This window comes from Doryrhamphus excisus, linkage group LG10 (assembly GCF_037039965.1).
Source record: "Doryrhamphus excisus strain RoL-2023G ecotype Guam linkage group LG10, RoL_Dexc_Guam_v1.1, whole genome shotgun sequence".
Taxonomy (NCBI): Eukaryota; Metazoa; Chordata; class Actinopteri; order Syngnathiformes; family Syngnathidae; genus Doryrhamphus; species Doryrhamphus excisus.
In genome coordinates, this window is record NC_136366.1 from 21,389,562 (window position 1) to 21,414,781 (window position 25,220).

The 25,220-nt window shown below is 42.1% G+C and overlaps 1 protein-coding gene across 1 annotated transcript; it reads left to right on the plus strand.

Annotated features, from left to right (window-relative positions):
* The first annotated feature begins 4,571 nt into the window (after positions 1-4,571).
* On the plus strand, positions 4,572-25,220 carry musk (muscle, skeletal, receptor tyrosine kinase). Its single transcript, XM_058064850.2, has 17 exons — positions 4,572-4,748; positions 10,521-10,647; positions 10,787-10,938; positions 11,060-11,187; positions 11,271-11,412; positions 12,600-12,724; positions 15,157-15,316; positions 15,700-15,706; positions 17,172-17,435; positions 17,768-17,961; positions 18,115-18,138; positions 19,291-19,379; positions 20,768-20,942; positions 21,028-21,223; positions 21,286-21,477; positions 22,681-22,829; positions 23,819-25,220. Exons 1-17 carry the CDS (start codon positions 4,667-4,669, stop codon positions 24,517-24,519), a joined length of 2,907 nt encoding a protein of 968 aa, XP_057920833.2. The 5' UTR covers positions 4,572-4,666; the 3' UTR covers positions 24,520-25,220.

Genomic DNA, 25,220 nt, shown 5'->3' on the forward strand with positions numbered 1-25,220 from the left:
ATTATACGAAATGGCAAGCTTGAAAGACGCCAACATTAAGATGCTGTCGATGCATTCCTGCACATTCTCCTAAAAATAGCAGAATTCCTGAATGGAAAAAAAAATCACACGCATTCAATCTTACGTTTGCTATTCCACCAACCGAGGGCTCCTTTTTATTTCTTTGTCTGAGGCGCTTTTCTCTCTCTCTCTGTCTCTCTCTCTGTAGTTTGTGTGTTATATTTATCCCTCTCTCTCACCATGCCTTCACTCTCTTACTCTCTTCAAAAGAGTTAATAACAGTACTCCACCCAGTAACCAGCGGTGACAGAGTGCACTTCTTATCCTTCACTCCGAAACACTCCATACTGTCGGTATATGCATGTCTCTCCCTCAGTACATCTTTTTACTTTTCTTTCTCTTTTCCTTCCTCATTTTCAGCTGTCCTCCCAGTAGCACAACACACATTTACCAGTTTTCTCGCTTGAAGCTCTGTCTCAGCATGTTGGCTGCTTAGAAACATCTCAGGTATTCAGTAGATGTTGCCAGTAACCCACCACTCCCCCCTACCTGATTGACTTGACTTTTACACAGGCAAGGGCAACATTTAAAGTGCAGCGTACATTTAAGCACATGAATAATGCTTTGTCATAGGATAGTTATTAACCAAACAATTCACATGCATACTATTAGTTTGGTGCTGATTTTTAGCTGCATGTTTAAATGCTTTGATGTTAAATTAGTGTTCTACATTTTGTCAGTAGAGCGAGTCAGATTATCAGTCAGAATTTAGATAGAGTACAGTAAAGTCTCGTTATATCGATATCGGTTATATCGAAGTACTGCTTATTACGATACTATTTTCATTTCCCGGCAAATTTCTAGTCTTTTATGATATAATTAGTTCCGTTAGTACGATACCCGGTTATTATGATAATCCGGTTACTACAATGCCCTTTTCATCTCCCGCCAGCCAATTTGGTCTGCTTATATCGATACAAAAGCAGCTTAAATCAATCTTTGCTTAAGGATTTCAATACCAAAAAAGAACACGGCGAACAGCTGCTTCCAGTCAACTTTATTTTTCACACTTCCACCACCAGAGCACAGCACACACACCGATTCCCGCACTTCCTGGTTCACAGGTCATGCTCAACCCGCCCCACATAGCTGTAATAAGCAGTAATTCGTTATAACCGATATTGATATAACGAGACTGTTCTATACTATAGAACAATGTCGAGTGCATTATTGCCCATTTTTAATGCAGTTCGGCGCAGGATCGGATATATCGACAGTCCGGTTATATTGATATTTTTTCCGACTCCCGACAATAGAGACTTTACTGTAGATACAATAGATGGATGGTAGTGATGGGCAACTTAATTCCTTTTACAGGACTCAAGTTCTTATGAGTCACTTATGGAAGTGAATCGGGTACTCAACTCACTTGTCACTCGTCAAAGAGTGCATGCACAGCAGGTTTGGCAGCCAAGCTGTCGAGTCAGTGAAACACAGGTCTCAATTTGAGCACCCGTGAGTCAGTGAAACTTGAATCATCTTTGGGCACCCGTGAGTCAGTGAAACTTGAATCGTCTTTGGGCACCCGTGAGTCAGTGAAACTTGAATCATCTTTGGGCACCCGTGAGTCAGTTAAACATGAATCATCGTTGGGCACCCGTGAGTCAGTTAAACATGAATCATCGTTGGGCACCCATGAGTCAGTTAAACTTGAATCATCTTTGGGCACCCGTGAGTCAGTTAAACTTGAATCATCTTTGGGCACCCGTGAGTCAGTTAAACATGAATCATCTTTGGGCACCCATGAGTCAGTTAAACTTGAATCATCTTTGGGCACCCGTGAGTCAGTGAAACACGTCGAGTTGGAGCACCTGTGAGTCAGTGAAACCTGGGTATTCATCAAGCGCCCATGAGTCAGTGAAACTGGATTCTTCGTCGAGCACCCCTGAGTCTGTGAAACTGGATTCTTCCTGGGGCACCCATGAGTCAGTGAAACTCGATTTACCGTCAAAGCACCCAAGAGTCAGTAAAACCCAATTCTTTGTTGAGCACATGTGAGTCAGTGAAACTCCTCAAGCACCGGCGAGCCAGTGATACGAAGATTGCGTCTTCATGGAGCACTCATTAGAAATGTCATTTTTTGTCAGGCACCCGTCAGTCAATGAAACTTGATGATGGAACTTTTTTTAGGCCTGCAGCGAATACAGCACTGCGTGTACTGTATTCATATGGGGGGCAATATCGGAAAATGAAGCTCTTTACTGTGAGGTTCGCCTGTGGAAAAGAAACCAAGATACATAGTGACACACCCGCTCTCCTTTTACCGCTTTCCTCAATGTCACACCCATTTTTCTTTGTTTCTAAATATATCCAGTTGTGCCTCTTATCTATTGACAAGGCATCAATTTCAATTCATTTCAGAGTAGAATACGTGTTTGTAAGTGAAAATATGAAGGGTTTTGAAAACTACAAGCACAATAAGTTTGCTGTTGTTCTCTGTTTCTGTATTCCGTTGGTAGTCCAACACTTTAGAAGGTATGAAATGTAACGTGGCATAAAGATTCGGTCCTACCTGACTAGCACTTCTATCTCCCAACGGATTGATATGATTGATTTCATGAATGAGGTCTTCTAGCGTGTGTGTATGAGTATGTGTGTGTTCATAGGTCCAGAGTGCAGTGCATGTGGAATATAAGGGTCTCAGGTATCTCAATGCAGCAGCTGGTTAATTATTGGAGGAAGAGGAGAAGAAGGAGGAGGAGGAAGGAACGAGGGTTGGGCTGGAGTGACATCAGACCCGACTTGCATTTTGTGCCAGGTGTGTTTATTATGCAAGTTTATGGCAAGTATATTTGATATACAATCCTTCAGACCAATTCACTCCTGTACTTACTCTTTACTCCACATCCCTCATGATAAGATGAGATAAGATAAGATATGCCTTTATTCGTCCCTCAGTGGGGAAATTTGCATTGCACAGCAGCAAGAGTACAGTACAGATACCAAACATGTCAACTATAGCTCCTTAACTTATTATTATTATTCATATTATTGTAATAGCTACAGTATTGTTAACTCGCCTTTTAAACATCTTTATCATGATATTTGCTATAAACAAGTCATCATTTTGATAATAATGATTGGTAACCCCTCATAAAAATGCAAAGTTCATATTCAGTCAGTAGAGGGGGTGAGAGTGTAATTATTAAAATACATTACCTGGGTCACATGTTTAGAGAGCAAGAGCAACACTTCTAAAAACATCAATTCAGTCATTGTAAGAATGTATCTTTTATTGTTGTTTTATTCTTATTCTATTTCATATTCTGCTACCATATGGTTGCCTTAGATGCAAACACTTTTAAAACATGTTCAATGCTGTCCGGTGGTATACCACCATCTAGTGGATAAGTTTTAAAAGTGTTTTGTATAAATATATGGGCCACAGTGAAAAAGTGAAAGGATGCAACTTTGGCGCTTTGTACTGCCCTTGGGCAACAGGTCTTAAACCAACAGGACCAGTGTTGTTAGTCATATATTTCAACCAAACGTGCCAAAATGCTGTAATTATTCAAGTAAAATGTAAAAAAAAAACTATAAACGACAGCTGGTGGACACAGGTGAAATTTGATACCTTCTGCCTGTCACTATACGTCACTGACAAAGATACACTAATGTGTCACAGCACAGTGGCTGGGAATTGGGCTCTCACAAAGGTACAACAATAGCTACTGCACCGGAAGCAGGAAGGATAAAACGCAAATGAAGTGCCATTCCTTTCCTAAAATAAATCCAGCCATACAGGCTCCAAGCAACAGGTGGACACAAAGGCAACACGTGTGTCATATGGCGATACATGATCATATGTTTGGCGATGGGGGCATTTGTCTCACTCTCTTTCTGGGTAAATGCACTGGGCACTAAGATATGTTGAAAATGTCCTGAGGGATGACTTCTAGTATAACATATAAAGCAATCCCTCGTTTGTTGCAGTGAACTGACCTTCCACAAAAGATTCCCCATTTATAAAATGAATATTATCATAGTTAGAACATAGAAAACCTGATTACAACAATATAAATCCGATTTTTTTACATTATTAGAGCCCTATAGTTGCCGTTACACTCACAATAACACAATATAGTGGGCATAATAACAACAAGTAGGCCTTTTGAGAAATATTATATAGTACCTGTTGAAATGTAGAAATTCTTAGCATATTACGAAATAAAGTTTTCACAATGTGTAGTATTTATTGCAACTTTCACTTTTGAAATTAAGTAAATCCAGTTAATTTTCCATGTTGGTGGTTTGTTTGAGGACATTGTGATACTTCATAGTATTCCATGTTTTTAAATTACGACTGACGCTTGCTTATGTATGTGTGAGTGTCGGACTCTGCAACACTGGAGAATTTGGAGCTTTGAGTGTCACTCAGCCGAGTGACTGCATGTGAGGATGGCTGGCAGCTGGCACTGTCACTCATAAAGTGCACACACACACACACACAGACACACACACAGAGTGAGTTGCTCAGTGTTGCTCAGTGTTGTCGAGCATGGCCGCCTCTGACGAAACAGGCCAAGTCAAAATACTGGAAGGTATGAGAGAATAATCCGCATTTGAAAGAGTTGAACGAATAAAAACCTGGGTTCCTGGAGCCAGGATGACGATTATAGGAGTCATTTCACTTCCCAAGATCCTCTGTCCGTTGCTTTTGGTCACCTTGACTAATGGGATACAGAGAGGTAAGTGGAAGCTCCATATGCAGAACGTTTCCAAAGTGTGTTTTGCATCATCAAGTGTGGTCACATTGCTATAAGTTCCATTTCTTTTGCCAGTAACAATTGTTGTAACAAAACACTCACGTGCACCACGACTTTAAAAAGCCCTCCTCAATGGAGCCCCGGTCCCTCGATTGACCATGGGTGACCATGTAGTTGGTCTACATTTCTCATCAAATGTCTTTACACTTAAGACACCACATAAAAAGTAACTGGTTTTCAGGCAATTTTCACTTGTTTCACGCACATTTTCAATTGAAATAAGTAGAAATAACAAACTTGCTCCACTGACAGATTTTTCAAATTATTTTTTTAAGTGAAATGTGATTGAAACACGTGAACATTGTCTAAAAACAATTTACTTTTAGGTGTGATTCGTTTTGATCAGAAATTAGACATTTTGACGAGAAATAAGACAAATATTCTTGGTATGATTTTGAGTTTTTGCAGTTTGATGCAGTCTGACATTCAATCTACCTGCACATTGATGCTGTGAACGGATTTTCTGTTCACATAGTCTCCTTCATTTTCTGAAGGAGCAACGATGGGAATGTGCGTCCCATCGATGCACCCTATCACACCAGGGAATCCTAAAAGAAATCAAAATGACAAATCCCAGTGTGAGGTTGCAGCACCATGTCATTAACTGAATATGATTTATAATCTGTTACAATAATACGATACAATTCTGTGGAATTCCTCCTTGATGACCCTCACTGGTTTAGTATGTCCCGGGAACACAACGAAGGAGTTGATTCGTCTTTTTAGTGCTGGGAACACTTTTCTCACAGCTCTGCAGACGGTGGCCTTGCTAATGTTTTCTGCATCACCTATATTATATAAAAAACTTCCGTTGGCAAAAAACCGAAGAGCAACACACAGAATCTGGGTGGATGACAGTGGACGTCCACGGTTGGTGATGTTTTGAATGTCCTGACGGATGAGATTATGGATGTAAGTGATGGATGGTGAAGTGAAGCGGTACCGTTGGAAAAGAAAATTATCTGGAAATGGTAGCGTGTCCAATCTCGGCCTGTGGATAACTTCCCTACGAATGCGGAGCTCTCTTCTGAGTAGTATTGCCTCTTCGTCTACAGGGTCTTCTACAAACGGAGACGCCATGGTTCAAAAAACAATGCGACACACAGCACACCTTGAAGAAAAACCACCAAACTGGCTTTAAACACGCGCGACAATGAATGCATCACACCGTGTGTAGCGTAAGAGGGCGGAGACAGAAAGAAACTCGAGGTCCATTGAAGAAAACCCGGTCCCAACCAGGTTATGTTCACAGAGTCTGTTGCCATAGTAACTGACACCGAGGTTAAGTTACCTCTCTCTGTGAAACAGGCTGGAGTTACTCCTCTGTCTCTGGTTTGACTTACCTCCCTTTTTGAAACGGAAAACTCAGAGTTTTCCTCATTTCAGGGTTAACATACTCCGAGTTTTCACTAAACCTGCTTTGTGAAACGGGGCCCTGCTCTCTGCATCCTGGGGTCGCACCGCAACACAGACATGCCGTACCGTGACAGTACCAGTAGTATCTTTTGTTAAGTTATGGCACATCTTGTTGCTTAAAGTTACAACACTTGGAAGTAGAGTAAACATTCTACTTTGAGGAACTCTAAAAACACTTAACTTGTTTGCCGCATGGCATGCTGGGAAGCACTCCCAGCGACACTACAATATATATCATTCATTATTCTATTCATTTTTTTACCGCTTATCCTCACGAGGTCACGGGGGAATGTTGCAATATATCATAGTTTGTATTATTTTCAATCAATCAATCAAACACTGTAAAAAGTCAGAGACTGTCTGCAGAGAGTGTCTGACTTTGATGATGCCTTCAGAACCCGTGACACAGACACTCTTCTTCACTTTAAAAGTGCACATACGGTGCGTCCGACACTGCGCACACTTGTATTTTACGAGTACAGATGCAATGACTCAGAAAACAGGTGTCAATTCTGTCACACTTGACAAGGATATCGTTTATTCACTGGCCGGGTCGAGCACTCAGCTGCACTCAAACAGTCACTTCAGGATTGCAAGGTTATTTTGGCTTGAGGGAAGATAAAACAGAGCTTTGCAGAGCATGCAAGTGTATTTTACTTTTTTTTTGCCATACTGCACTGACGAGCTAAGTGAGGCTAACAAAGCGAGGTCGCAAACAATCTGTTTAATCACAGACTGTGACACAAATGAAGGAGTCAGGTACAGAGCCAGGCAAATAGACAAATCAAACGTCTGCAAAGTACATAAGAAAATACCACAAGGACATAAAAACCTGCCTGGAAACCAATTGAAACTAAATATAATGTCCAAAAGAAAATAAACACTCTTCTGAGTGAATGAGTGCCAACAGTCGCTGCCATTGCAGAGCCAGATGTTGGTCGTTTTTATTCCCGGCTTATGAGGCTTACAGTTCTTCACTATGAAATCACGACTTCTGTTTTTCATTTGCAGCAATTCTGCCATATGTGGATTAATTATTGCGCTTCAGTGTAATAATCGGCCTCTAGATTGAGTTGTATATTCTTTGGATAGCGCTGTAAAAGGCAATGTAATGATATTAGATGGCTCATTTTCCACAGTTGAGCTGGAAGACAAACAAAGCTTGTTTCTCTGAAGTGAGCTGGCTTGGGTCATTGTTTAATTCATAACGAGTGTGAGTTTATTGTTGCTTTGAACTTTTATTTCCTGACACAAATCAACTGTTTTGCATGTTTGCGAGGAATCAACAAGCAGTTACTCATAGGCTAACATCTGATTGTCTGCCACGAAAACAACAATCAGCTCCGTGCTGCTTGACAGCAGCAAAATATGGAACAACGTTTGCAGCCAAATGAACACAGAGATCAAAAAGAAACAGAACTGAAAGGCTATTCATTTGCCCTGTAAACAAACAGCTACTGTGGGAACGTGGGTCCTGTTATTAATCTGTTCCAGACGGTCTGACTCCCACCAAAACACACTGATACCAAATCCATTTTGGGCATGTTGGAGAAGTCTTTAACAGACCTGTGTGCACAGATTCATTGTGCCACATGAGTGCAGTAACAGCTAAAAAATAAAAAAGGTATTGCCCTCCAAACATAATCTCCACGCCAACCCTCATGGTTGCTGGTTGCAAAGGGAGTTAATAAAAGTGATGCTAAATATTAAATTGTTCATTCATTTGTCATTTGTCACCTGCCTTTTAGATCCAATTCCCACATCACTCTTAAAATCACTTTATGGATTCTTTGAGGAGCAGTTTTTAAACATCATGAACGGCGGTGGTGAAGCCCCTTCTGAAGAAGAGCAATTTAGACCCCAACAATCTTAATAATTACCGACCTGTATCCAACTTACCGTTTTTTACCAACATTTTTTTACCAACTTAATGACTTTTTAAACAGAAATAGCATTTTAGAGAAACATCAGTCTGGCTTTAGGAGGAACCACAGTACCGAGACAGCACTTTTAAAGATTTTCAACAACATCAGGTGGAATTTAGATAACAAAAAGCTCACAGTGTTGGTTCTACTGGATCTAAGCTCTGCTTTTGATACAGTGGACCATCACATTTTATTAAATAGACTCAGATACCTCGTCGGCCTCTCCGGTACTGTTCTTAACTGGTTTTGTTCTTATCTCACAGACCGATGCTTTTATGCAAGTATGGATACATGTTCCTCAGGAACCCATGAAATTGAATGTGGGGTTCCTCAAGGCTCAATCTTAGGTCCACTCCTTTTTAATCTGTACATGCTTCCCCTTGGGGACGTCATCAGGAAGCACGGCATCAGCTTCCATAGTTATGCTGACGATACGCAGCTATACATCGCCGTGTCTCCTGATGACTCAGGGCCACTTGATGCCCTTTTTAACTCCATTGTAGACATCAAGTCACGGATGGCAGAGAATTTCCTACAGCTCAACCAGGACAAAACTGAGGTTTTAGTTATAGAGAAACTTTTAGCAAAACTACAGGATCTTAAACCAGCCGAATCAGTAAAAAATTTGGGCGTGATTTTTGACTCTGAGCTAAACTTTATCCCACATATCAAAAATATAACAAAAATAGGTTTTCATCACCTTAAGAAAGTCTGGGGGCTGTGTCGAGTCTGCTGAGGGGGTGCCATCCTTGGGTCCCTTCGACCCGACCGGCTGGGGGTTCCTCCCTTTAATGTGGGGGTCCATCCGTCTGAGTCGGGGGGCCCGGGTGCTGGTACCCCGATGGCTCCTCCCAGTGTGGACGGCCCCAAATGTGGCGTTTCCTTGATCCTCAGTGCCATGCCATGTCTCCCTACTGTGTGTGATTGTGTGTGTGTGTGTGTGTGTGTGTGTGTGTGTGTCTAGTATGGAGGGTCGGAGGGAGGGGCTTTCTTTGTAATTGTTTTTCTTTTTAATTGTGGTAATTGTTTTTAATTCTGTAAAGCACTTTGTGTTGCATGTCTCTGCAGGAAAAGTGCTCTACAAATAAAGTTGATTTGATTTGTGATTATTTTTGCATCAACAATATATTTTGGGGTTTCTGGAAGAGATTAATTGGATTTACATTATTTTCTATGGAAAAAGTTGCCTTGGTAAAAGTCCGTTTTGGTTTGAGTTGGACCTTCCGGATGGGATTAACGGCCCTAACCAAGGCTTCAGTGTAAATGCAAGGCCAGTATTGCTGATACAGGTATATTTTTCTAGAAAAACTGATGTTGCCATGGTTAGCGCCTACCCTCGTTAATAATGCCGTTAACACTCTTCCTTGTTAGCATCCAATGAGCCAGCTTACAAAAACTGCATATTAAACTATAATTGTAAAAAAAATTTTTTAATCATTTTTGGCTTTTAAGAATGGATCATTTGGAGTGACATTTTTTATTATGGGAAAAATTAAACTGATACTAGCCTTGGCATTGATATTGTTGCCGTTTGTATCGATCACCCCACCCTACTTAACAGATACGGATGCGATACCGCTCACCTTACTTTAACCTCGGCTAAAATGACATCTTAATGCTTAAATCCACAAATTGACCTGATGTTAGCTTTTCATTTCCAGTAGCTCTCTTTCAGTCACGCATCATAGCTAGAGTATATTATTGGAAAATCTGTTTTGTCACAAGAGACAATAGAAATCATATATCCTTTTTCCTTCCTCTTCGCCTTCTGTTTTCTTTAATTCTACCCTCTGGTTTTTTTATTTTGCCTCTTCCTCTCGGTTCACCCAAAGTTTAATACAATCCTGATGTCTCCAATCAGATGGACGTAGATGACGTTTCATTCATCTGCTACCACTGACTGTGTTGTTCTTGATGTCTTTATATATATTCTGCAGAATAAAAATAACCGCCTCACTGCAAACATTGGACTTTCTCTTTACTTCTGTATACTCTATATTTATCTCACCTCATGTAATATTTACTGTATGAAGGTGCATCGCAATAAATGAGAATATGGTGCAAAAAACAACTTTTGACCATTTACTGAGATGCACCTCTTTGTAACTTGTGTTTCCCACAGGACATATTAGAGGCATTATTAGAGCCCTCTACACATTAAATAACACCCCTATAGTCACCTTTATACCCCTATTACCAAATATAGGTGATATATAACACCTGTTTAAGACATAAATAAGACAGCACTCACACACTCACACAAGCATTGATGTGTTATTGATGCAATGACCCTTAAGAACATTATTATTGTGTTCATATTATTGTATAATAATTCTGGAAACGTACTTTCCAGCACCGCGTATTATTACGTTGTTGGAGACGGTGGACGTACTACTGGATCACAATGCAACCTTCATCTGTGAGGTAGAATCCCGACCCTCTGCTGACATCGCATGGACCAAGAATAACCAACCAATTATGTAAGTCAGCCTCTATAGCTTCTTTAAGTGTCTCTGGCGGGGGCCATTTTCCCGGCCTGCTTTCAATGCTCCGTGTTAGCACCGCACAATGTTGTGTTAAGTTTCAATCAAGGAGTGAAGGACTGCTGGGTCCCACTAGGTACTACGACCATCGCTACCTGACGAGAGAGCAGGGACAGATGTTAATCATCCCCCACGTCAGAGAGACAGACAATGGAGAGTACTGCTGTCTCGCCAGTAACGGTATTGGCGAGCCAGCCAAGAGCTGTGGAGCGCTGCAGTTAAAAATGAGTATGTCTGTTTCGTGTCAAACCCGTACAACCTGTCCAAACTCATCCTGATCATAAAAGACTAAGTAGCACTGAAGTAAATAACCCCAACACTGTCTTAACTCTTGTCCGTCTTTGTACAGAACCACAGATCAAGCGTCATCCAACTAATGTAACCCTTCTGGTGGAGTCCAAAGCAGTGTTGCCATGTGTTACTCTCGGAAATCCTAAACCAGAAGTCACTTGGCTCAAAGATGATGAGCTTATTAAGGTAGAAATGAAGATTCCCAACCTGTGATCTGGTTTTGTCTTTGTTTTGAAATGATTCCTAGCAAACAGTCAAACCTCTCACAGGTCAGTGACCGGGTCAACATTCTCGACTACGGTGCACTGAAGATCAACAACATTCAGAAGGATGATGCAGGCCAGTATCGCTGTGTGGCCAGAAATAGCTTTGGTTTGGCATTTTCTAAGCCCGTCACCATTGAAGTACAGGGTAAGTATCCTAGCCCTTGCTTTCTTTCGCTATACATCAACTAGAAATCCATATTCATGAACACAATGAATACGCTAACTTTGTCATGCATGTGAAAGTGATTGATCATGACCACTTCCAAAACTGAATGCAAAAAATCAGCAACCCCCCCCAAAAAAATGTGGAACTAAACCACATACGACTCATCAGACTGGCCCTTTTAGGACGGTCAAGTCCACCCAGATTGCTTTGTTCCACCCCAGTGGTGTCCATACTGTGGCCCGGGTCCCGGCTCATGTTTTAGAAAGAAAACATAAAAAAAAATAAAAATACAACAGCATAAATTAGCTAATTTTGCAAGAATAAAGTCATTTAAACAATAACAGCGTGTACAGTATGTTTGATGGTTAATCGTTAATCTGTTTGACTTAATAACGTGTGGAACATGTAGCACACTCATTGTGTTATGTGATTATTTTGGGGCAAAAATATGACTTTATTTCCATGGTAGTGCATGTTCCTTTTCATAGCATTGTGTGTTTTGCCCTCATAATTCTCATAATATTCCTCTCACATTTAATTTTTATGATTATTATTACTGTATTATCTTAGGAACATTATAATAACTTTTTCCGAAATGAACGATTTCCACACATGAGGACAGCGCACGCATACACATTTTCCGCTCTGTTGTTTGAATCCCATTTGCTGGACTAGTCACGTGCAAGGCAGCAATTTACCTAACGTGCATGTTTTGGGAATATGGGAAAGAAGTTGGATTGGAAGCCAGATCTTCTAACTAACTATAACTAATCCACATGATTGTGTGTGATATCTGTCTTTATGGGATTTTAAGTGTTTCGGAACATTAAAAGTAACACCCAAGGTTAATGCAAAAGATTAGAAATACCGTTGCTCAGATGGAGACGTACGAGGCATACACGAACATACAAAGATATTTGTTGCAGATGTTAGGGCTGGGTATCTTCTTCTACTGTCTCTGAGCAGAGCTGCAATTAGCAGCAAATAACAGATAGAAGGGCTGTTTAGTCTCGAGTAGTCAAGGATGCCAAAAACTAGGTAGTCCAGCCTGCGTGTCTTAAAGGTTTCCATATCTGCATGTAGTGGATGAATAGCTGCAAACACTGTACTTCAACTGTGCTCAAATGTGTCTCGACTCATCTGTGTGTGGTCTGTGACATGTGCAGCTCCGGCACGAATCCTCAGAGTTCCCAAGGAGAAGAGAGTGGCATACGGCAGCCAAATATCTCTGGAGTGTAATGCCACTGGAAATCCGATCCCCACCATCACCTGGTTGGAAAATGGAAATAGTGTGAGTGAACTGGATAGAAATTCAGATGAATGCAGTGAAATGTCTGCTGATTCTAATGCTGGCTTTTTAAAATGGGATTTTATATTGATGATTTTGAGTTCTAAACTTGTTAATGGTAATTAAGTAAATCTCCAACGCAATACACACGGTGGAACATTCCCACCGTACATCATTGATGGACCCTGACATTGTGGTTTGACTTTTTCGTGTACTGTGACGAAAGACCGCACAAGGGCGTTTTATTTTGGAGGCTGACCAAATTGCATGTGACACTCTGCTCGCTGTGAATCACCAAAAGGCGTCGGTGTCCAAGTGCCAATTCCTTTCCATACATATGACAGATGATACTGTCCACTCACCTCCCACGCTGGTAGGTGGATTTGCACAGTATATTGTGATCCCTATAGACCAGGGGTGCTCATTAAGTCGACATAAAAAAGCGGCGTGACATAAAAAAAATATCATCCTAGCATCAATGCCGTCACTTGATTGATATACAGGGCAGCCATTCAGATGACGACTGAATGTTGCCCTTCGGGTGACCAATCGAATCAAACAACGTCTCTAAGTGCAGCAGAACTTACGATGTCAGCCTATCATCCATCCCCGTTACTTGATTGACATACAGGACAACCAATCAGATGACAACTGAATTTTGACCTTTAGGTCACCGCTCATGCGTAAACAACGATGCAAAGTGCTAAGCTAGTCGGCGAATTGCGTCAGATTTGAAGCCCTCGCTAAAGTTTACGGTCACTAAAATGAGTGAAGTAGCTGGACCAAGTAAAAAGGCAAAAACATATCACTTCCATACGGAATGGGAGGTGGACTTTTTTTTTCACAATGTCTTTTTCGAAGTGCGTTTGCCTGGCTAACCTGGCTAACCTGGCTAACCTGGCTAACCTGGCTAACCTTGCTAACCTGGCTAACCTGGCTAACCTTGCTAACCTGGCTAACCTGGCTAACCTGGCTAACCTGGCTAACCTGGCTATCAGCAGCTACTGTCCGGACTATGCATCCCTGGCTGATTCAATTCAGTGCAAGTCATCAAAGTAAACTCAGGTAATTAGAAAAAATGTTAATAGTTAATTATGTGTGTTTTGCAATATTGGCTCATTTGGTTATGTAAGGTACATCAACATACATTGTACGTACAAATAATCCTCAATACATTTGAAAATAAATAGATGTTTTGCATTTTTGTAGTGGGTAGATCATTGTGACTTGGTCATTTTAAAAGTAGCTCGCATGCTGAAAAAGTGTGAGCACCCCTGCTATAGACCGTATATATGTTTATTTTGCCAGAACACATCAGAGCTAATGATTCCTTTTCATAATCGTGTCCAATTTTGATCTGAATTGTTAACTGTTTTAGATTTCCCGAGGAGTCAGAGAGCTGGATGCTCAGATGATTTATGCAAGCATCACGTCTAATGATATGTATGATAAGTATGATTATGGTCTAACGTCACCGGGGTGGTTTGTTGCAAACGTAAACTGCTTGAAAAACACATGCAACTGTCTATGGGGAGACAGAACGAGGCGTTTTTGTGTAAAATAACAACAAAAACATCGTAAAAGTCATAATTTGCTGTGGGACAAGTCTACATGTGTATCTTGTTAACGAGTCCCACTAAAATCAATGCTTTGGTATGTTTGGAAATGGAGAGAAGAAATAGTTCTTGTGAGTATGGACATTTTAGTTTCTTTATAAAATGTGACTTAAAATGATTTTTACCAGCAAACCAACAGACACCGTGGGCAGACACTGACATTACAATGTCTGCGTACTTAATAGGGTGCTTGTAAGTAAATTATTACATGCCTGTAATGCTTGTAAATAGGCTGTGTGTGTGTGGTGACTAAAATATTTCCTGGCAGCGTTCCGATTTCATTTATTTTAACAAGGCTATCCAGGAGGAACATGCTGAAAGGTATAAACATCTATGCTGCCAACAAAGCACGGGGGGAAAAAATTCCCGGCACTTGGAGCATCACCGTGCGGCCCCTTTTCAGACATGTTGACTTGTGCAAATGTAACAGCTTGTCTGACACAAATAAACCATACCATACACATCTCGCTGTCATACCGAGACACACACACACACACGGCATTTCGATTAGAGTAACTATAGACAGCACACATTTGATTAGACTAGGTAAGCGTGCCATGAATACCATACATTTTTATCATGTTGTAAATGTTCACGCAGAGGGTTACAGTAATGCACTTTGCGTTTTATCAACTTAACACCTGTAATGATAAAAATAATCTCCCCATGCCTACTTTACACCCAATTAAATAACTGGACGTTTGGGAGATTCTTTGCATTTCCAACCTTTTATGACAGGATGGATTAATGATGTTGAATTATTAAGATATTACCACAATTGGAAATAATCTGCTACTGTGTTTCAATCTCCCCTTAAAGATTTCCGGAGCCTCAGTGGATGAGACCTTAGTGGGGGAGGTGATTCTGTCTGTTCTGAAGGTGACGGTGAATAAACCGGCCCTGTACACGTGCTTGGCGTCCAACAGACACAGTGCGGGAGCGAACACCGTCAAAGCCACCGCAAGAGTCACCGTCGAAGGTGAGGAATTCATTCTCTACTTGTGGTCGGACGGACAAGAACAGTGCCCTACTTGTGACTCTTATGTTATGTTAGCTGCCAGTCAGTGCTTTGTGTGGCTTCAGCTGGTTTTTTTTGTGTCTGCCACATTTGTTTCTTTTCAACTCCCCCGCAGTCACCACCAAGAAAACACACACTGACCACACACACACACACACTGGTCATTCACTTCCTGGTACTTCAGTTCCTTCACAGCGAGCTAGGAGATGGTTAGACGAGCATCATGTTTGATTTTCTCTACCAAGCGAGACCAAATGCTATGCCTCTGCTCTCTTTCTTCTCCTGCCTCGTCCTGCTGGTTCTCCTTCAACCAACATCTTCTGGATATTGTCACTTCCCCATAGAATGGAGGTAAGTCATTGCGAAGGTCTGGACTGCAACTCTTTCTGTGTGTTAATCCCTTACAGTCCACAGTGGCTAAATTTACTCTGGGGATTAGGTCCATTATCAGAGGTTAAATACTGGGTATTCCTCAAGGATACTTGGGCATGTCCAGATGAACAACTGTCCGCTGGTACCTCCGTTTTTGGAATGAATCCATGCCAAATGGTCCATCGAAAACTGGGTTGTACCAAATCCTAATTGATATTTCATTTATTAATTAATTTTTTACCGCTTATTCTCACGAGGATCACGGGGTACTGGAGCCTATCCCAGCTGTCCTGGGGCAAGAGGCGGGGTACAGCCAATCCCAGGGCACATATAGACAAACAACCATTCACACTCACATTCATACCTATGGACAATTTGGAGTGGCTAATTAACCTAGCATGTTTTTGGAATGTGGGAGGAAACCGGAGTACCCGGAGAAAACCCACACATGCATGGGGAGAACATGCAAACTCCACACAGAGATGGCCGAGGGTGGAATTGAACTCAGGCCTCCTAGCTGTGTGGCCTGCGTTCTAATCACTCGCCCTAATCGATTTTTCTTAGAACAAATAATGCAAATGCAATTAAGACGGTGTAGGAGTTTTATTCACAAATGCCAAAAGAATCCTTTAAAACATTCCCGCATCCAGGCAGTGATCTCACCCAAAATTAATCAGTTCTTCCATATCTCATTTCGGACAATTCCTGAAAAATTCCATCCAAATCACTGATGCTGGCATTTTGACATGCAGGGAGTCGTTCCTGCAGTCAACCATATGGTGCGAGTTGACTGTGAACTGTTAAACCTCAACATGACCACAGTTACCACATGTGGACTGTGAATCTGTGGAAAATGAGGGTGAAAAGAAATGTTCTGAGACTATTAGCTGATGCGGCGTGCTCCTCAATAGTCGCATCCATTGCATGAATACATGCATCTATGGTCGGTCTATGGCTGTTTCGTACTGCTGCCTGCTGAGTTTTTGAACCAGAGAGTGGCATTGTGGTAGGAAGTCTCAAAGGATGAGAGAAGTCCAGGTCTGCTTGCCACATCTGGACACCGGATGTCGACGCAGAGAAAGTCATGAGAAAGAAATTAGAGCGATAACGGTCATGGTGGGATTTGGTAGATTTACGTGTTACTTCTACATTGACGTTTTGATTTAATGATTTAACCAATTCTCCAGCCTCCCCAGGAGGCAACATCTGGAGTTTGTAAGAGTCACTGTATATACAGGATGACAGGAAACGGTGGAAAAACTGTCCAGGCAGGCCATTCGGAAGGTCATCAGATCTAAAATGAATGCAAATCCCAGCCATTCTGACGGAGAATATACTACATTTCTGTGTAATCTTTACTCACAATGCAAAGCTTTCTGAATCTGAACCAAAGACTGCACCTTAAGATAGATGATGCAGACATTTCCCTCCTATTCCCCAGCAGGCTCTACAAGGGTGTTGCAGGCTTCTGCAGTGCATATCGCGGAGATGTGTGCCGCACCATTTTACGAGAAGATTCACTGGTTTTCTTCAATACCTCGGTTTCTGACCCCGAAGACATGCAAGAGTACCTCGTTCAGAGCTGGTGGACCGAGTTAGAAGGACTCGGTATGCTGTGTGGCCCTGCAGTACGTTCCCTTTTGTGCCATGCCTCCTTCCCTGACTGTAACCCATCCGGGTTGGGACCTGCACCGAAACCTGTCTGCAGGTAACCTAGTGTTAAAAAATCAAAATAAATGTATAAAAATCACATAAATAACAAATGTACAATTTAATAAAGCTGTTAAGATAACATAACCTGTTTACATTCTTTTTATCATCATTAGAGCCCTCTAGACATCAAATAACACCCCTATAGTCACATTTAAACTCATATTATCCAATGTGGTAGACATAATAAGAGAAAATAACACACATAAGTAGAAATCCTACTCAGTGGTCAGTAACAGAGCTCCATCCTGGATTTGCTCGATGGGACTTTAGGCCATACAGTGGAATGACAATGGCAATACATAATGAACTTTTGTTGTCCTTTACCAGGGAGCATTGCCTTGCAGTCAAGGAGCTGTACTGTCATAAAGAGTGGTTGATACTGGAAGGCAGCATGCCCGTCCAACCTGGCCTGTTCGGTTCTGTCCAGGACTCGAATGCTCCCAGTTTGCTGTTGCCCAAATGTCTAACTTTACCTAGTCTCCATTCAGACCCTGAAGCTTGCACTCACGTCCCTTTTGTGGGTAAGTTCTCACCAAAACATTGTTTCATGTGTAGCTGGTTCTGTTGACTTACAAGTACAGTTGATTGGCAACTTTCCACAATTCCACAACTGTGGTCACATTTCTTGTTTCCTGCTGTATGATTCAAGATGATCCATCTTTTCTCTATTTCAGATATCAAGACAGATCAAGTGACAAGTGAGTCTGGACATTATGTGATAATTATGAACCCACTGACATGATCAGGGTTGTGTATCGTTGAAATATTACTGATACTGGTGCCAAAAACCTGTAGTAATAATCAGACTAGGACACGGGTGGGCAAACTAAATGACATACAGTAAAGTCTCGTTATATCGATATTGGTTATAACGAATTACTACTTATTACGATACTATTTTCATTTCCCGGCAAATTTCTAGTCTTTTATGATATAATTAGTTCCGTTAGTACGATACCCGGTTATTATGATAATCCGGTTACTAGGATGCCCTTTTCATCTCCCGCCAGCCAATTTGGTCTGCTTATATCGATACAAAAGCAGCTCCTAGCCTAACAGCTAGAAGACCCGAGTTCGAGTCCACCCTTGCCATCTCTGTGTACTGGTACTCCGGTTTCCTCCCACATTCCAAAAACATGCTAGGTTAATTGGCGACTCCAAATTGTCCATAGGTATGAATGTGAGTGTGAATGGTTGTTTGTCTATATGTGCCCTGGGATTGGCTGGCGCCTCTCGCCCGAAGACAGCTGGGGTAGGCGACAGCACCCTTCGCAACCCTTGTGAGGATAAGCGGTAGAAAATGAATGAATGAATTATAAGCATAAAATAGTGTGTGTGTGTTAAATATATGTTCTGGACCCCCCCGGACAGTTTTGTTAACTCAGCCCACGCAATACAAAATATTTGCCCACCCTTGGACTAGGCTCTAGCATTTAGGATGCTAGATTAGCGCTCTTCACTCTTCTAGTCTTTGGTCCCATCAGTACGGTAACAGGGACCATCAATGAAACAATTTCCGGCAAAACCAACCTTTGGAAAAATTCATGCACGTAATTATGAAATCAATTTTGGTATGAACCAAGGGATGAGGTCCATATCAACATATTTCATGAAATTATAACTCCGTTTTTGATACACCCCATAGTGGGTAATGTCTTCTCTAAGACAATCAGTGTACAAACAGTTGAACTGCATATTAGGTTAATACCACCTTAAATGGAATCAAAGCCTGGCGATTGGGACGGTAACTTCAGCGTTGCTTCAGAGTGTCGATACTCATCCCTAAGCATGATCATCATTCCAAAAAAATGAAGCATTAATCTCACAACCTTTGTGTTTGGTACCAACAGCAACATGTTACAATGACAGAGGCCGCTTTTACCAGGGTGACATGAATGTGACAAGGTCTGGGACACCGTGTCAGCCGTGGAAACAACAGGTACCCCCTCTGCGTGTGTCAACCGAATTTACTTCAGTCCTTTCTATGCTTTCTATCACACGTTTGTGGCTTTTTCTCTGAAGAGATGGACATAAAAATGTGTCATACACAAACACTAAACCACTCCCAGAGGTCTGAAACCCATTTATGCTTTTATGGCTGCTCACTAAAAAGGTTGCATTAGGGTGAACGTGTACTGCTCTCCTGCACGGTTTGTGTGTATGTGTGTGTTTTTGCCGGGTCAGCAGAGAAGGAGGGGCTTGCTGTGTCACATCCTGACTCTGGAAGCAATTAGCTTTCACACACAAATCACCAACACAGATGTTCATTTACTGGCAAACCCACACTTTTATTGTGCATCCCATGTACTGTACACACATATACGTGCAGTGAATACACACTCTGAGACGCCATCATATTTCCATTCCAGTTAAAAGCTCCTTAAGCAATGACATAATCATCAACAGTGAAAGTTTATAACGATCCAGTCTATGAATGGAGACCAAGTGGGATTGTCGTCATGATAATATATACTATACCGTTTACATCCGTGGCATGCACTCATGCTTTCAAAGCCTCACAAAAGCATAACAACTCTACGATTTGAATGATGTCTACTTGAAGGCTTCCCCACGAGGGCCATCTGAGCGTGATTGCACCACTTGCACACATGGGATCACTGACACTTCTCAATCTGACGTAGTGCAGTCCTGCAAATATTTTATAGGTATTGTTCTGTGTTAGACCAAACAAGCATAATATTTGTAATGGCTGCGGTGCTTATTCATATACAACATCAATCATTCACACAGATGACCGTAGCCCTCATCCCCCATCACCCTCAAAGGGCAGCAGCTGTATCATTCCATCACAGGCTTATTGGGTGCTCTTAGCCTCAGGCTAGTAATTGATTTACATTATTTGTGCATTGTTTGGGTGGGCTATTCACTCTTCACTCAGGTAAATGTATATTTTTAGCAATAAACGCAGCAGAAGGAAAAGCAACTCAGGGAGCAGACGGACAAACGACAATAATCCCACACGGGGAGAAGCACACACCTGAAGTAAATACCAACACAAATTAGGGACAGGTGTGGATGATTGGGGCAACAAAGGAAGTCAGGGCAAAGTAGGAAGTTCCATACAAAATAAGGGTGTCAAAAACGGAAACTAAAGCCCAGACACAAACAAACTGTCACGAGGCAACCCACACAGGATCCTCACTAATATTCCACAAAAAAAGTGTTAATATATTTTTACATTAAGCATCACAATACCATATAAGCACGACTTATTTAACTTTTTAGCACATCTACATGTGTTGCTTTACAAAAGTGCATCCTTTCCTGTCCTAAATGAATTGTGCATACTGCATCCTTTCCCTATAGGTTCCTCATCAGCACCGCCTGTCTGTGGATGCCATTCCGGAGTTAAAAAACTCAGAAAATCACTGCAGGAACCCAGGAGGAATCAGCGACAAGCCGTGGTGTTACACCTCCAATCCCAATATCCGCTGGGAATACTGCGCTGTACGGCAGTGTGGGCAGGCCGGTACAGGATCAGGTAAATTCCTATAAATTCTCAGGATTCGTCATTAAAGATGAGTGTTACAGAAGCAAGGAATTGCTGACTACTCATCTCTGGGCAGGCTTTGCATCCGTGCTTAAGCCAGAACCACCAGGCCCTCGTCAACCACCTCGTTTCCCGTCCATAACGGCATCATCGCCAGCGTACTCCATGTCTGTCATTGTTATTGTCCTGGCTTTGCTCGCCACTGCCGCCATCCTCAGCATCATAATCCTGGCATGCCGGCGTCACAGGAAACAGTGGAGACAACACAAGCGGTAAAAGCGCATGTGATGCTGAGTTTTTCATCACGTTCCTAACAATACCTTTCTACATACAGAGCAATGGAGACCCCGACTATGACTGCTCTTCCTTCAGAGCTCCTGCTGGACCGTCTGCACCCCAACCCCATGTACCAACGGGTTCCCTTGCTTCTGAACTCCAAGCTGCTCGCACTAGAATATCCCAGGAATAATATCCAATATGTTCGCGATATTGGAGAGGGAGCCTTTGGCAGAGTTTTCCAAGCAAGGTAAGATTTGGACAATAAAAGTGAGATAAATGGATGAAAACAAGGGCGATAGTGACAAAAGCACTACATAAATAGTACGCAGTAATGGAAATCCTTGTTGTTATTGTCAAGCTGTAAACTGACAAGGCTTCAGATCCATCAGCGCCCTTCGAGGAGATAAGATGTATCAAAAACAAAGAAGAAACAAGTGCCGAATTCGGACAAGTCAGTCTCAGTTGTCAAATGTTCTGTTGAGGGCAAAACAGAATCAGCTAGGAGGAACTCGCTGAGAGTGGCTGCGTCATTCACACGTCTCTAGGAGAGGTGTCACATTCAGCCTACACTGAATCCAGGCCAGATTTTTCCCTCCGACAAAAGAAACAATCCTCAGTCATCCATTTTCTAAAATAGTATTCATTTCAGTCATATCAGTACAATAATCCTTCTTTTATCACTGTTAATTGGTTCCAGAACCCGGCCGTGATAAATGAATTTTTCGCCAAATAGTATTCCTTTTTTAGTAGTTAGAGCATAGAAAACCTGTTGAGAATTAGAGCCGTCTAGACATGAAATAACACCCCTATAGTCACCTTTCCATTCCTATTAACCAATTTATTAAAAGTAAATAAGTCATTTAAGACATGAATTAGACATAATATAAACCAGTGGTGTTCAAAATGCAGCCTAGGGCCAGTTGGAATTTTTAAAATTAATTTTACACAAATAAAGTCAAAATATTACAATGACTGAACATAGTAGTCTGTAGTCAGATATCTTTCATACCTTCTGGTAATCCCAAAACTGGAAACGGGAATGGTGCAGGAAATTGACACCCCAGGGAACGTAACGCATTCACTGACCTTGAATCTTGGCTTAATTTTTTTTTAACCGCAATCAATCAAAATCCTCCGCTAGATGTAAGCCCCCTCATATTCTGTTATGAGCATTTCTTCCCTCACACACACAGGCAGGAAAAAACAAGATTAAGATCAAGCTTCAACACAAATGCCTGCATGATACATGGATTTCCCTATATATAGTGCACAAATACGCACAACATATGCACACAAATCATATACAGAGCTGCAAATAGACCAGAGGGGTCTTCACATACTTCACTTTCTGCATTATGAATACATACTTTAAAAAAGGTTTTCATGCAGATGAATGCATGCAAAATCCATGCTTGAACGTTGGGGTGAACATACGGCACGTGTCTTGCAGAGCGCCAGGCTTGCTGCCGATAGATCCTTTCACAATGGTGGCAGTCAAGATGCTCAAGGAGGAAGCATCGGCTGACATGCAGAATGATTTCCAGCGAGAGGCGGCCCTCATGGCCGAATTTGACCACACAAACATTGTTCGACTCCTAGGTAAGCGAGAATGTGTGTCTGCTGAAACTGGAAAATAAACAGCACGGATCCGCATGGTAGAAGGATGGGGGGGGGGTATAAACACTGTATGTATCAGTAACATTCATTCATTCATTCGCGGGGGTGCTGGAGCCTATCCCAGCTGTCTTGGGGCAAGAGGCGGGGTACACCCTGGACTGGTTGCCAGCCAATCACAGGGCACATATAGACAAACAACCATTCACACTCACATTCATACCTATGGACAATTTGGAGTCGCTAATTAACCTAGCATGTTTTTGGAATGTGGGAGGAAACCGGAGTACCCGGAGAAAACCCACGCATGCACGGGGAGAACATGCAAACTCCACACAGATGGCACAGGGTGGAATTGAACTCAGGTCTCCGAGCTAACCACTGGCCTGCCGTGCAGCCCATAACAGTAATTTAAAAACAACAATGCTTAGTTTTTGTTGTCGCTTTCATAGGAGCAGATCCTTTAACATACTCAAGGATAGTTGTGCAATTTTGGCAAAAAGTAGCATGTTTTGTTTCCACAATAGATTGTTGATGGACCACCTTCTCGTCACCTTCGTACATTAGATATACGTACTGGATTTCAACCGCTTTCAGAAATTCCTTTTAAATGTCCACATTTCCTGTGAGCAAAGACTGGCGGCCCAGAAGAACACAAGGTTGATTTAGAGTTGGGCTACAGTTACATCACTGAGCTATTAATGTGAAACTGTAGCTCCACTATGTGCTGGAGTTTATTTGTGAGTGTGCACACATCACAGATGGCTTTGTCTGTGTTTATGTCTCGGTTGGATGTTTATATACTCCTTTCCCCCATGAATGAACTCATTCTACAATGTAGTGTAGATGAAAAAATAACTGGAGTCACTGAGATGAATGACGTCACTAATGTCTTTACGTCTGTTTATCCCTGCAAACCCATGTGGTGAGAAATGGTGGCGGACTAAAAACGGTTATGTGCTTTCATCCTCCAGGTGTATGCGCAGTGGGCAAGCCCATGTGCTTGATGTTCGAGTACATGGCCCACGGTGACTTGAATGAGTTCCTGCGTCGTCGCTCTCCAACACGATCCGTGCGAACCCTCAGCCGCGCCAGCCTGTCTGGTCGCAGTTTTTCCTCAGAGATGGAAGCAGGAGCTCTCTCTTGCACAGAGCAGCTGTCAGTGTCCAAGCAGATTGCAGCCGGTATGGCCTACTTATCTGAACGCAAATTTGTCCACCGAGACCTTGCGACGCGAAACTGCCTGGTTGGGGAGGAAATGGTGGTGAAGATCGCAGACTTCGGCCTCTCCAGAAACATATACTCAGCCGACTACTACAAAGCCAATGAGAACGATGCCATACCCATCCGCTGGATGCCGCCGGAGTCCATTTTCTATAACCGCTACACCACTGAATCCGATGTTTGGGCGTATGGCGTGGTGTTATGGGAGATCTTCTCCCACGGCATGCAGCCGTACTACGGTATGGGTCATGAGGAAGTCATCTACTATGTGAGGGACGGTCATATCCTTTCCTGTCCGGAGAACTGCCCTTTGGAGCTCTATAATCTCATGAGGCTTTGTTGGAGCACACACCCCTCGGATCGGCCGAGCTTCAGCAGTATACATCGAATTCTGGAACGGATGCATCAAAACACGATGAACACAAATGCTGATATTGAGGCTGACTGTTAATATGGAACCTTATCTGCGAGCAAGATGCTGAGCCTCAGCATACATCAGAAGTGGATAAAACCTGCACATAAGTAGGTGCGCTTTGAGGAGAAAGCAAGTCTAAATGGTCTGACATGGCTGCCATCCATCAGGACTGGTCACCAGCAATGAATCATCAACCATTCACACTTACTTTCACACATATGGACAATTTAGAGTTTCCAATGAGATGCTCCAATGCCGATTCAACCAAACAACCAACAACACAGTGACTGTGAGCACTAGCTTTAGACACTTCTACTTGGCACATATTCACTTTAACCCATTTTCTTATTGTTGTTTTAACGTGACTGTAATTCCATTTTGGGGCATTTTTCTTCGTTTTGTCGTCCTATTGCTGGGTTTCAACCACATGACCCGGTGCAGTATATGCACTTCCAGTCTTTCAAACAAAGACTATGAGCACATACACACGCAGTACAGTAAAGTCTCGTTATATCGATATCGGTTATATCAAAGTACTGCTTATTACGATATTAAAATTTCTAGTCTTTTATGATATAATTAGCTCCGTTAGTACGATACACGGTTATTATGATAATCCGGTTACTACAATGCCCTTTTCATCTCCCGCCAGCCAATTTGGTCTGCTTATATCGATACAAAAGCAGCTTAAATCAATCTTTGCTTAAGGATTTCAATACCAAAAAAGAACACGGCGA

Coding starts and splice junctions, on each gene's coding strand:
- musk (XM_058064850.2), top strand. CDS start 4,667: ATGACGATTATAGGAGTCATTTCACTTCCCAAGATCCTCTGTCCGTTG. Junction 4,749..10,520: donor GACTAATGGGATACAGAGAG/GTAAGTGGAAGC, acceptor CGTACTTTCCAG/CACCGCGTATTATTACGTTG. Junction 10,939..11,059: donor AGCGCTGCAGTTAAAAATGA/GTATGTCTGTTT, acceptor GTCTTTGTACAG/AACCACAGATCAAGCGTCAT.